The 13,530-nt window shown below is 48.3% G+C and overlaps 1 protein-coding gene across 1 annotated transcript; it reads right to left on the bottom strand.

Moving 5' to 3' along the window:
• Window positions 1–551: 551 nt before the first annotated feature.
• LOC119431783 (ATP-binding cassette sub-family C member 3) lies at window positions 552–12,550 on the bottom strand. The gene is made up of 5 exons (XM_049658042.1): window positions 12,539–12,550; window positions 11,534–11,692; window positions 11,079–11,245; window positions 7,127–7,321; window positions 552–702 (listed from the first exon to the last, which is right to left on the bottom strand). Exons 1-5 carry the CDS (start codon window positions 12,548–12,550, stop codon window positions 552–554), a joined length of 684 nt encoding a protein of 227 aa, XP_049513999.1.
• Window positions 12,551–13,530: the final 980 nt, after the last annotated feature.

Genomic DNA, 13,530 nt, shown 5'->3' with positions numbered 1-13,530 from the left:
CGCCGGTGCATACATATTAAGTTCGTAAGACAATAAGTTACACGTTTTATTCGCTACAAAACCAACCTTTTGAACACCGAAAGTGTAGTTCAAGCTTCTGGAAATAAGGAGTTGCGTTATAAACATCTAGCGGCAGGGTTGTTAACTGCCTCGTGTCTTCGGGGTGTAAGCGCCGACCGTAGAAACTGAACTTCTTGATTTTCTGAGGCATGAAGCAGGAATATTCGGAAGGAATTCAGTGATAAATGAACATAAAACACATGGACAATAAAGTTCTGTAGAGAATTAGGAACTAATAGGCGAAAATGTTCTTCATGGAAAACATCGGCATATAAATTTTAAGCTCGTAAGCTAAGAATATCGCAATTTATTGGCTTAAAACTCAATCTTTAGTGCAGCAAAACTATATTTCTAACCCCTGGAAGAAAGCATTCGTTGCATTATGAACATCTAGGGGAGTTCTCATTAACAGCCTCGTCTTTTCGGAATGTAAGCACCAACCGTATGGACTTAACTTCAGGATGTCATGAGGAACACACATTAGTAATTTGTCACAATGTAGCAGTGATCAGGTCCGTTCTGTTTACTGCACCACGGATGCCAGCTTCCGCAGCCATGCAGTACAATGCAGATGATGTGTCAGAGAGAAGCGTGGTCACGGAGTCGAATTCTCTGACTTTCCCTTCTTCTAACACAAGAATCCTGCGAAAAGAGAACAGAAAAGAGAGAGAGAGAAAAAAAAACAATTTTTTTAGTATACAGAGGCAACATATATGCGGGAAAGGAGGTCGGGACCGATCATTAAAGGTCACTAACTGACTTGTGTGCTGTCCCACATTCCTGTGCGTGGGACGACAGTCGCAGGTGCTAGACTATTCTGCCGGTGCTAACGACAGTATAGTCATACTTCGCGTGCTTGTGATTTGCATTTGTGTCTAGTGCGTGTTTGAGATTTTGTATTCCTTTTTTTTACCTGAGTAGTAGACGCTAGATCTCGGCATGACGTGCCCCAAAAAAGGCCTGCCTTAATACGTTCTACATTAACAAAGCAACACATCACTTCCTGCTGGTTCATTGGCATTGATTTAAACGTTATGTTCCCGAAGCGATAACGCAGTTGTTATGGCGTTGCAGTGCTGATCTGAAAGTCCCGGGTTCGATTGTGGCCTTGGCGACCGCATTTCAATCCGGGAGAAACAAAAAAGAGCCGGTCTACTCAGATTTAGGTGCACGTTAAAGAATCCCAGGTGGTCATAATAATTCTGGAGTCTCCCACTACATCGGGGCTGTCATCATCATCATATCATTGTTCTGCGACGTAAACCCACAGAACCTAACCTTATTTTTAAAGCATATCTGACTTTTTTTTCATTGTAACCTACTCGTGCTTGCGAGACTAATTTTAAAACTAATACCTAGTGCTACAGTAGAAGTTAGGCAAGGTGGTACCTGTAGTCGAAAGGCAGGCGGGCTAACCATTGGGGTATCACGATGCTTTGTCGCCTTGCAATTTGTGTGGCATTCTGCACCACACGGATTCTGTAGTTATGGTGGCGTCTTTACATAAAGGTATTCCGGAGGCCGTAATCGGCAATACTGCAGAGGACAAGGACGACCTTGTCAGCCGCGCAAAGAAGTTGCTCTTGTGAAGATGGCGGTGTCCGCTACGACAGCCGGCTGCTGTCGCTGGTAAATGAATCCAGATACGGAAGAATCGATGAAGTATACCGATTTTGCGTGTATTATTATGTGGGAATTTTGCAAATAAAACAAGTACTCACGTTGCGGTTTACATACTTGTGAAATCAAAATTGTAGCGTCAGCAAGCGCAATAAATTTATATTTTAAGAACGACTGATTATGGAGTCACCGCGCACCGGTTTGAATTTAGCGTTTCTTTTTTCTTAGTTTACCTGCTATTGTTTATTCATGCAAACATAAATACCATATTGTCGCGGTACAACGCCGAGAGAGGACAGGGAGACGTTCTCCAAGAACAGCAGGACAACCTGTTCAAGCAAAACAGAACAGAGACACACACGTCTTCTTCGTCGTCTGCCAAAATCCCACTGACCCACTAGACGGAGTCCGTTAATGCTCCCATCGTCGTTGTTGTCTGCCTAGAGCACACGCGTCATTTGTCCCTCCCTAGAAGATCATCGTCCCGATGCTATACCAGAAATGCCACTTGCGGAAGTGAGGGTCTCTCGCAGTAGTCATTCGCTCACATACGGCTTCATGCGTACAACATGCACAAGTTCGGGACAGTGTGTGGGCGGCGCCTCGTACAGTTGGGGCTATCGGGGACGACCTCGTAGATGATATAAATGAGTCGCGGCAATACTCGATATGGACCGAAGGAACAGCTTTTCGGAGAGGCCTCGTTTCCGTATGGGTGTCCGAACCCACACTCTGTCGCCGACTTCATAGCTTACGGTTCTACGGTGGGCATCATAGCGGCCTACGTCGTAGTCTTGCTGCTGGCAGATCCGCACGCGCGCGAGCTGCCGAGCCTCTTCGGCGCGTTGCGTGAACACATCGGCGTCCGTTTCAGTGCCGTCAAATTCGTGTGGAAGCATTGCATCCAACATCGTTCGTACATCCCGGCCATGAACAAGGGTGAACGGAGTCATGCGCGTCGTCTCTTGTTTCGCTGTGTTGTACGCAAAGGTGATATAAGGGAGGATGTCATCCCAATTTTTATGTTCGACATCCACGTACATTGAAAGCATGTCTTCAATTGTTTTGTTAAGGCGCTCTGTCAGTCCGTTGGTTTGTGGATGGTAGGCAGTCGACTTCCGATGAGCTGTTCCACTTAGCCGCAAGACGTGATCTAAAATGCCGTGAATGCGGTTCCTCTGTCGGTAATTACGACGCTTGGGGCTCCGTGTCGCAACACATTTTCAATGAAAAAGCGCATCACCTCGGCTGCTGTGCCTTTCTGGATGGCCTTTGTTTCAGCGTAACGTGTCAGATAGTCGGTTGCGACGAGAACAAAGCGATTCCCTGCAGTGGAAGTAGAGAAGTGCGCCCAAGATATCCATACCAGTTTGATCAAATGGTGTTCGAGGAACCTGGACAGGTTGTAGGAGGCCGGCTGCTTTCGTCGGAGGTGACTTGCGCCTCTGCCAGTCAAGACAAGTGCGAACGCGATGGCCAGTAGTAGCTTTGCCGCACTCTGCCCAATGTTCGCGTGTAACCTAAGTGACCAGACGTCACCTCGTTGTGACAGGCTTGAAGTACTTCCGGACCTGACGGATGTGACGGTTCCAAGTAGCCCAACTTTTATTATCTCCAACGCTTGGCGCACGAGCAGCATATAGGACCTATGCGCTTCGCCGCGCGGGTAACTCCGGCCGGACTGGAGCAGAAGACGAGCGCTTTCTTCCCTTATTCCTCCCCTGGGGCAGTACGGGCTCAATCACGTGACTAAGAGCACTGGGTGCACCAGAACACGACACGTATCAAGTCAACAGCCTTCTTGGCTGACCCTCCGAGTGGGACCCTCGGACCTGCAGCACATACGTATGGCGCTCGTTCTCATCGCCCTAGAACTGTAATGGAAACAGCACGGAGACAGTGACGAACGGCGAATTACATGCACCTGGAGTGTCCGTGTAAAAAAAATGATGCATCGTTGCAAAAAAAAAAAAAAAAAGCTCACCGACGATTAACATACTCCCTAATGCGAAATTTGAGTGCAGCTCTATACGTGTTTTCATTTCGCGTGTCAATATTGTGTATTATGATTGTATAGGTTCATATTAGGAAGAGAACGCTGTTAGTAGCGTAGCTGGCGCGGACTATCTCGTGCGGCACATTGCAAACGGAGCGAAGTGTGGCGCATTTACCGGGGAAATCGCGAGAGGTAGCGCGTGGGTGACGCGTGGGCGCGATTCACAGCAGCTGCCGCAGACAGGCCTCCGCTCATGCAGCGCTTCATTTCCATACGGACGATGCGTGCTACTCTGGCGCCATATCGTAGCCTAGAAGAACTTCTTGCTGGGCGAGTTGGTGCATAGCCGTATCGGGAAGCGTTGCGCATACGCACGGACAAACACAGGAAAAAAGAGACGTAAACGGATAGAGCGCAAACTATCAACTGGTTTTATTTGTGTAGAAGCAGCAGTATAGAGGCAGCTTTAACACGTGCCACAAAAAGGAAGAGGAAAAATCTGTTTACGTTTCTTTTTTCCTGTGTTTGTCCGTGTGTATGCACAACGCTTCCCGATACAGATATCATAGCCATCATCGCCACACTGTAAGGCGCATATATCGCCTTACACGGCACTACGCTTTTAAGCGAAGCTTTATTGGCTCACCAGTTTCGGTGGCGTTGTTGTCACGCAAAAACTCACGTGTGGCGCATATCCGCATTGGATATGCGGGTATGAGCCAGGGACAAGAAAGGAAGAAAGGAAGGAAAAAAGAAACAGCAGGTGCAGAGAAAGCTGCGCATGCGCCAGATCACTTGACGCGCGCGACCAATCAGGGTCGTTTGGTGTGTCGCCGGGAGGGAAAGGGGGTTGAAGCATGCTCCGCCGGGCTTCCCTCGCCTCAGATCAGTTTCGGCGACGAAAAGGAAGGCGTGCGTGGTGCGCTACGCCGAGGCGCAGGCTGCGTTTGAGCAACAATCCCGCGAACTCATTGGGGAAAGGGCTCCTCGTGGACGTGCCGATTCTAGAGTGAGGGCTTCCGAAGCGCCGGCGAGATGTCAGCGTCGTCTTGCCCTCCAGGAACCCGACAACGCTGGTGCACGCCTCAGCAACGCTAGCGCCAACTTCTCCGGTGCTACGGCCAGGTTTGAACGCGATTTTCTCAACCGGAACTTCAGAGCCAGCTGCAGTGCGTGTGACCGGTTGTGGTTCGAGCACAACGTGGTACTCGTCAGTGCAATTCGTTCGGAGGAACACCGAAGAAGCACACAAGCTCTGCTTACCCCCATTTCCCCATTTTTTGCTTTCCGCGCTTTCGTTCCAGCAACGACGAGAGCAGCCCTTCGTCATGGGGAAATCGTGCCACCAGTTTCAGCTAAAGCCCCTCTATATAAAAAGTACGACACTCTCCTCCTCCGCCTTCCCTCCTCCTCGTTTCTCCTTTCCTTCGCGTTCCTTTCGCGACCGTGGCGCCACCTACACCGCTTGAGACACGTGCACTTGTTTATATTTCACCGTTGACCGCTTTTCACCGGCTAACAAATGTTAAACGTTATCGCTCGGGTGCGGGACGCACCTGCATGTATCGGAAGTTTCTCGAACGTTATCGATGCGTGTATCCGTTGTTTGTTGTCACCGACGCTTATGTAATCTGATTGTTTGAGTGTCGCGAATTGTCTAGTACTTTCTAGAAGACACGCGGGCACCAGGGATTACTGTCGAACCTTCGATGACACATTTATGAAAGCCGACGCGTTTCGCCGCAGATTAGATTTCGACGATCGCCGACTGTGTTCACCGCTATCGTTGTGCTCCTCGCCAATCGGTAGACGCTTCTCGGGCGAAAATGGCGATTGAGCGCGATCGTAAACAAACGCAGCCAGCGCTCGGCGGCGCGGCGCGGCGTCCGCCTCGGACCGGGCGTGCGAGGATGAGGCGGCATTCTTCAAAGCGTGTCGCTACTTATTGCGATAGCAATTTTATGGACACTTCAACCAGATTTCTGCCGTCGCCGTGAGGTTCCGCATAGATTCCAAGGGCGATAAAATCGTCGCCGCGCGCCGTATGAGCGAGCGAAAGAGCGCGGGGGACACGCGCACTATCACAGAGAGCGAACGCACGGCCGAAAGCAAACGCGACTGTCGCGCGAAAGGCTGTGGGGGTATGGGAGGGAGCGAGGCGGGGCGACGCTGTGCCCCGGCACCAAAGGCATATCTTGCAATCGGGCGTAAGGGGAACTTGCCTCTCAATCTCCCACGTGAAATCAAGAAAGCGGGAAGGCAGCGCGGGAGGGAGGGGGGCGCAGCTTCTACTCTGCTAACAACTCCGTTCACCCGCCGGGGTGGCTCAGTCAGCTAAGGCGTTGCGCTGCTGAGCACGAGATCGCGGGATCGAATCCCGGCCGCGGCGGCCGCATTTCGGTGGAGGCGAAATGCAAGATCGAACGCCCGTGTGCTTGCGTTGTAGTGAACGTTAAAGAACCCCCGGTGGTCAAAATTAATCCGGAGCCCTCCACTACGGCGTGCCTGATAATCAGAACTGGTTTTGGCACGTAAAACCCCTGAAAGAAGAAAGAACAACTCCGTTCGTACTTCGCCCGGCTGTGGCCGTCGCCCGCACGGTCTCTTATCTCCACACGGCTCTGACCTTTGTATGCGCTATGCATCCGCCGCTCAGTTTCCTTTGAAGCGATAGACGGCACGAACCTTCGCCCGCTGCGGCGGCTGCGATTGCTGCCAGCGTTTTGACAGTCGTTGTCTGCGGTCATTCAGTGTGATCTATTCATGTTTGCTTGTGCGCACTGACAACACGCTTGTTAATTCAGTTGGTAAGCGGATGTGTCCAAGTTTATGCAGCCGATAAAACTACTATCCCTACTCCGAATAGCTCTCTACTAATTTCCTATCGCAATTGATGCTTCGCCTTTCGGGCGAAACTGCGACTTTTTTGTATACAGGGGCTTTAGTTTCCGCGGGGACAACACCCAAGGAAGCGTCACAACGAGCCTTACTCGAAGCCACTCGCCATCGCCTCTTGCAAGAGACCGCCGTCACACACGCTCGTACCGCCGACTGACCTCAGCGGCTGCGGATGCCGTGGCCGCGGGCAACTCAGCGCTTGAACAGGCCGCTGCCCTCTGCTCTTCCTTCGCTTTCCGTCAAATGCTTTCACTGTGGCCGCCTCCTCCACTTTCTTCCTTGCGCTTTCTTCGCTCTTGCCCTCGCGAGAGCGGAGAGAGCCCTCGCTGGGGCGAGAAGACTCTTTTTTTCATTGCCCGCTGCAGTCCACGTTCGCTCTTTCTTCCTTCGCCCTGCTCTTTCCCTCGGTTACGCCGACGGTGACGCAGGGACGGGCGCCTAATAGCTGCGCTCTAAAAAAGGAGTGACATGTATAGTTGTTAGGACGAAAAAGCTACAGTCATCCTTCCCGAATGATGTGTGGTTGCCGCTTCTCTTTCCTCTGTAACTGACCTGTCGTAGTCCAGGACAGTGTGGATACGATGCGCGATGGTGAGAAGGGTGCAGTTGGCGAAGGCGTCCCTGAGGGTGGCCTGGATCAGACGGTCTGTGTCACCGTCCATCTGTGATGTGGCCTCGTCCAGCAGCAGTACCTTGGATTGACGCAGGAGGGCCCGCGCCAGGCACACCAGCTGCCGCTGGCCCACACTGCACAACACGTGATACGCGCCACGTGTCTCGGTTAACGGTCTTCGCATGCTACGAGGTGCGACTTGTTGGGATTTCATGATCGAAATATGTAAAGCTACAGAACGCTGAGAAGCAAAACACGTATGTTAACGATACGCACATAGTTAGTGAAATCAAAACATCTTTTCTGGATCAAATAGGCATGAGTGTTTTATATTTAGTTGTAGGTAGAGAATTTCTTTATTGCCACCTTTATGCACTGCACTTCAAATTTGATGTAGGTAGGTGTTAGCCTGCATTATCCTATAGTGGTTCAATTTTTGTCGTGAATTGTTTTGTTATTGCGAGACCACGAGAAAGGTTGAAACTAGGGTTCCTGTGCTTTCCCGTTCATTTCGCTATGCCAATTCGACAGCAGTCGTCGTCGTCGGCAAGAAAGCTCCTCATCCTCGTTTTATCTAGAAAAACCAAGCTCCACGTTGCAACAACGCGCAGTTAGTAGCTGGACGCTTTAACCTGTGTGTTATGACTATGCTTTCTTTGTAATTACATGGAAGCATGTACAAATCTAGAAAAACAAAGTGATTCGAGAAATGAAAGTAACGCTAACGCATGAACCCGATGCTCGGGCAAAGATACAACTGTTCAATAAGGATATCGAGCCCGTGGTGGTCGTTCTTAAGCTGCAGCCCTAATAATGACACAAGCAGATTGAACTGCGCTAGTGTTTCGTAGCGTTTCAGAATGCCTGTCACGCATTCTACTGTGCCAGATGCTATGTAGACATATGTTACTGAAATTTCTAAACAGCAGAGAACAAATTTTCTATGGTGTGATATGTAAATCTTTCTTACGTATTTTTGAGGAATGTTGCTGAAGAAGATGGCATTCCTAGAAACTACGAAACAGTGGTGAACCGCTTGAATAGGCATTAGCAAACGGCAATTTGTGGATTGCGACACGAAACACCCCTCTAATGCTACAATGTTTTAAGAGGAACGGTGGCCGTACCTTAGAGAAAATGTTTTGACGCCTGGAGGAATTATCACCCGACGGACACGGTTCAGTGCATTTTGGTAATAGCATTCCATGTAAGGTGCAAGACAAACGGGAACGGAGAATAAGCGATTCGTCAGTGAAGCAGACATTTACTTGTGGGATGTAGTGAGAACATTGTCAAGACTAAAACATTCCTTAAAAAGTACACGCTTTCAACAGCCTCCTTCATTAAATCTCAAGGGACCCTTAGTGTGCCTGTGAAAGCCTACGACATAGCTATATCTGGAAGGCAATCACCCAAGATAAGCTGCCAAATTTTAGAAATGAACTCTTATAACATTACGTAAGCAGAAAAGACGGGAGACAAGTTGTGCAACTAAGAAATAAGCCCGCCTAAATCCACCACTCTAATAATAAAGAAATAGGTTGTGACGGCGCATGGCGTTAACGCATGAGCTGCAGACAAGATATCAAAGAAGTACACAGTGAAATGAAATTTCTGTAACTTAGCCTTGAACACTGCAACATCTACAGGTGATACTTAAGTCGAGCTAATATATAAAGAAGTCCCGGCCTCAGCTCGGCTAAACATAGACAACTGCCGGCTCTGCCATGGGTACTTCTGCAATATCTTATCCGTAGTGAAGAATGCTATTAAAATTATACGAAAGAAGCACGCCTAAGTACCTGAGGTCCTGCTTCCACTAAATGCTGTTAAAGTATGTTGGCATGACACACAAGAGACCGAACCAAAATCGCCACAATTTTTCGAACTTCACTTCGGGACACAGAATTGTAGAGCACAGAATTTTAGAGCGATGACAAGGCCATCTTATGCGTTTTTCCTCTCAGTACAGAACGAGGTTATGTCGTCCGCATAGCCCCTTTAGTCACGGTGGCCACATGCGTGGACGCGACCTATTTTTGCCATTTCTGTGCACTGGCAGCAAGGAATAGAGCAAAAAAATTAAACTTGGAGTAAACTGAACATTCTGCTAACCTACATTGCTTCCATTTTACTTCTGAGTGATATGTATCGTTACATATCACCGCTTTGGTGAAGGCACTATCGCGTTTTACGTGACGTTTGACGTCGGGCATGTTGGTAGCCACCTCGAAATATTTTTTTTCTTTCTGTGTTGAAATGCTTGCCTCCAATAAATAACTTATGCATGCAATTCGAGAGGGTGCTTCAATCGCTTTTATGAAGAAACGTAGCACGACTGACTTGACAGTATTGAAATATTTAGTTACTATGATGACTCATCATAAAATCCACAAAGCGTTATTCTACCATCTTGATTCGCTTTTAGTAGAGTCTCAAGCACCCTGGCATAAAATTATGTATTTTTCACACGTGTGTCGACAGTCAATCATAATTTGTGTATGAAGGGGTCAGGCAACGACATGAAACTCATTAAATGGCGTCGTGAACTAGTAACAGCAATGATAGTGCGGAATCAGCATATGAACGAAACAAGCATAATAACGCGAGAGAGTAAAACGACAGCTTAAAAAAGAGGCTTGTTGGTGGAGCAACATTCGGACAAGCAGCACTATCTACAGGGTCACTAGAATAAGGCTTTATTCCAGGGGTCACATCGCGTACGTCGTTTTGACTTCCTGTTGCCCTGTAGCCGGAGCTTTTTCCCAAGCACATTAATGTCCTAGTGGCGCTCAGAGGCGAATTGGTTCGGATAGACAGCTAATAAATGCTAGTCCCGTTTAGCCGTTAGCTTAACAGATGCTGATGTTTACATGATGTTTCACATGGAGCAAGAAATATTAATTAACCTTGTAATAAATTCACCGACGATTACGATACTCCCTAATGAGTAATTTTAGCGCAGCTCTATATGTGTTTTCTCTTCCCGATATATTGGCAGGCGCGGACAATCTGTCTCGTGCGGCACGTTGCAAACGGAGCGAAGTGTGGCGCAACTGCCACGCTAATCGCGATATCACGAGACACAGAGCATGGGTGGCGCGTGGGCGTGATTCAACGCAGCCACCGCAGACAGACCTGCGCTCATGCTGCACTTTGTTTTCATACAGACGACGCGCGATACTCTGGCGCCATCTCGTAGCCATCGTCGCCACAAAGCCCGTCTTGCACGTCACTATGCTTTTCTTCTCACGCGTTCGCCATATCCTCCTCCTCCTCCGCTTTTCGCCTCTTGCTTTCTTCGCTATCGCCGTCTTTCATCTCCCACTGCACTTCGCGTTCGCTTTCATCCTTCGCAGTGTTAAAGGACAACCCGATAAATCTACGCCACGGAACGCGAAACAACCCTGCACGTAACTTGGAGCCCGTTCGCTCGGTTACGCCGAGTGACGACGCTGCCGCTCGCCGCAACATTACATGGGGGAGGGGTGGGGGTGATGAGTAGAACAATATTGTCATACATAATGTCACAATGGCAGTAATATAAATCACGTATGGTGTTCTACAGACGTCGTCACAGTCCAGGCAAGAAAAATAAATGCAATGGCAATAAAGACATCAGCAATGCAGAATGCATATTAAGATATTGCGTAAAGGAATACCATAACAGAGCGCTTTAGAAGAAAAAGTACTAGCAATACACAACGAATTTCTTTTTCCTATTGAATACTCCAACAGAGTACTTTAAAAACAATAAATACCTAAATAACCCCAAACCATCTGCCAAAAGATCATGCGCTATGGTGATATAACCTAAATTATACGCTACACACTAAGCTTTTAGGATACCTGCTTCATAAGAAAGTGCGCTTTCAGAAGTGCTCCGCTCACCTGAGATTTGTGCCGCCATCAGTAGTCTCCAAAAGGAGCCCTCTCGGGTTAGACGACACGACGTCAGAAAGGTGGGACCGTGTCAAGGCTTCCCAGATTTCCGCATCAGAGTGAGAATTTGTAGGGTCCAGGTTTGTTCGCAACGTCCCTCTCACAAGGCTTGGGTCCTGCATTGTTGACGACATTATTTAATGTGCACTTTGGCTTAAGCCCAATAGTATATGGCCTCCATGCTGGAAGACCACTCGCACGACTTTGAAACAATCTCTGCATGCCGTCATGCGTCCTACATTCAGATAAACGTAAAGGGCTTCATTTGTACAGAACTCGTAAATCATGCGTGATATATTGAGCCTGCTTTGCAAGAATACGGGGGTGCGTAGCTTTGCGTACTGTAGTTACTGTAAAAGTTTGGATTAGAATTGCTAACAACTTCTTTATTTGCATGTGGTTACCTGCGGGATGACTGTGATGCTCCTGCGTAGCTTGCGAAGTGGCACGTTGGCGATGTTGACGCCGTCGATGAGGATCTGGCCTTCGGAAGGCTTGAGCATGCGCAGAAGCGCGAGAACAAGGGAGGACTTGCCAGCACCGGTACGGCCCACCACTCCAACCTGAAATATTATTTAGAATTATCAGCGCTGCCTGTTGATGAGCGAAGCCAGCTAAGGTGTACGTTTTTTATTTTGTGGGGGAGGAGTGCAGTAAAGAATGAGTTGGGGCAGCGAAGTTGATAGTACACCCCAAATGTTAAAGCGAATGCGTTTATGTGGGTTTTACTCCTGTTTTTGGTGGTGGTGTAACATTCACAGGCGATACAAAGGCGCCAATGCAACGAGCGCGTACTCTCAACTAATACAACGTCTGGTTTTCAATAAATGTTTTTTTATTCATTCATTCATTCGCACCATGGAGGTGCGGCGCGTATTCTTCGCTGAACGCAAGCTATTATAGCTCTTGGAGACCCGCGTGCGTGATGGTTTGACCCGCATGCGTGATAGCAAGATAGTCCTCCTCCTCTCCCACCGCCCTCTCATTATGTGGCGGTCGCGAGAGAGGAGAGTGAGAGTCACCTTCCCCGCCGGCGCTCGCACCTGCTGCAGACACCACATTTACAACGGATCGGTCTTTACGGTACACGTGTCGCTATTGTGTCGCTGTCACGGCTTAGTTATGCTCTGAGCGTTACTTGCCTTTCAGACTCACGAAGAGCTAAATCACGCGTTTGGCTCTTTTATTCTTCACTGTCACGACAAGCCAGATATTCTGTACAGCCATCTATGCTGTACCCCCACAGATGTGCTTGTTGACAGCTCTGTGCTCAACAAAATCAGGCATCAAAATTACAAACGGTACGAAAATAAGCTTACAGCATCAAATGTAAGCCTTTAAGGCCATTGTTCCTTTACCAACGCGAATAGCTTTTTCTGTTTTCTATAAGCGTTTAGGTATTCCCTCACATTGGAGACCATTCTTAAATGTTTAAGCACAACGGTTTATTGCGTTAAGGTAAATGTCGAGCGTAGTGAGTGAGTGAAATACTTTATTCAAAAGGAAAAGGGGAATGGGTCATAGAGTCTTTTGGGTGGGGCCCTCCGTCCAGGGCTCGAATGGCCTCTGCCGCACGCCTGACTTGATCCAGAAGTGATAGTTGCACTCCCAGGTCCGAACTGGCGAGCTGTGCATCCCACTGCTCCGTACTAAGTATTGTATGGTAGCCAAACTAGAGTTCAGGTCTCTGGGCTTCCGCGCAGATCCCCACGAAACGTGGTAGAGTGTGGGCCTACCTCCGCATCACGGAAATTTAGCCGGGTGTTTTCCGTTTTCTGACAATGACCAGCAGCCTTGCTCGGTAGATGTTGCGTGGTTGTTGCTATGCTTCATTGCAAGTTTTCAACACAGGCGCTGTAGTCATCGGACGTTTATGACAATATAGAAAGTGGCGCCCTAGGAAAGCTATAATTATGAACTTCATGACCTAGAAAGCACTGTGTACATAAAAGCCACATGCCCATATCAGACCAATATCAGACCAATATCACTCCTCTCTACTGCAACCTAATTTCGTGAATTTCAGCAGGTTTCTTAAAAATAATAATAATAATATTTTGCTTGGAGATATTTGGAAGCAGCTAACAAAACAGTGCGACTTATTACGAAATAATGAACACCTCTTCGCATATTCCCCCCGGGAAGGCCCAATGGTGCTGTCTCAGGCAATTTTTTTACAATGTTAAAGTAAAAGATATCACCGCCCAAGCACTCCGTAGAGATGGTTAACCAGCGAAGCTGAAACATTCGGCCCCGGTGTTTATCACTGGGTTAATCCCGACGGTACATTAAAGTCTTGCTCAATGACTGGTTACGTTTTTGTGTTACTTAATGATGTTACACACGTGTTCACTTGCGACGGAGAAAACGACGTCACTGACGGTATACCCGCAGTCCGCCG

Source organism: Dermacentor silvarum, chromosome 10 (genome assembly GCF_013339745.2).
Source record: "Dermacentor silvarum isolate Dsil-2018 chromosome 10, BIME_Dsil_1.4, whole genome shotgun sequence".
NCBI classification, from domain to species: Eukaryota; Metazoa; Arthropoda; class Arachnida; order Ixodida; family Ixodidae; genus Dermacentor; species Dermacentor silvarum.
The sequence above is the reverse complement of the archived record's forward strand: the minus strand, read 5'-3'. Positions and strand labels throughout refer to the sequence as shown.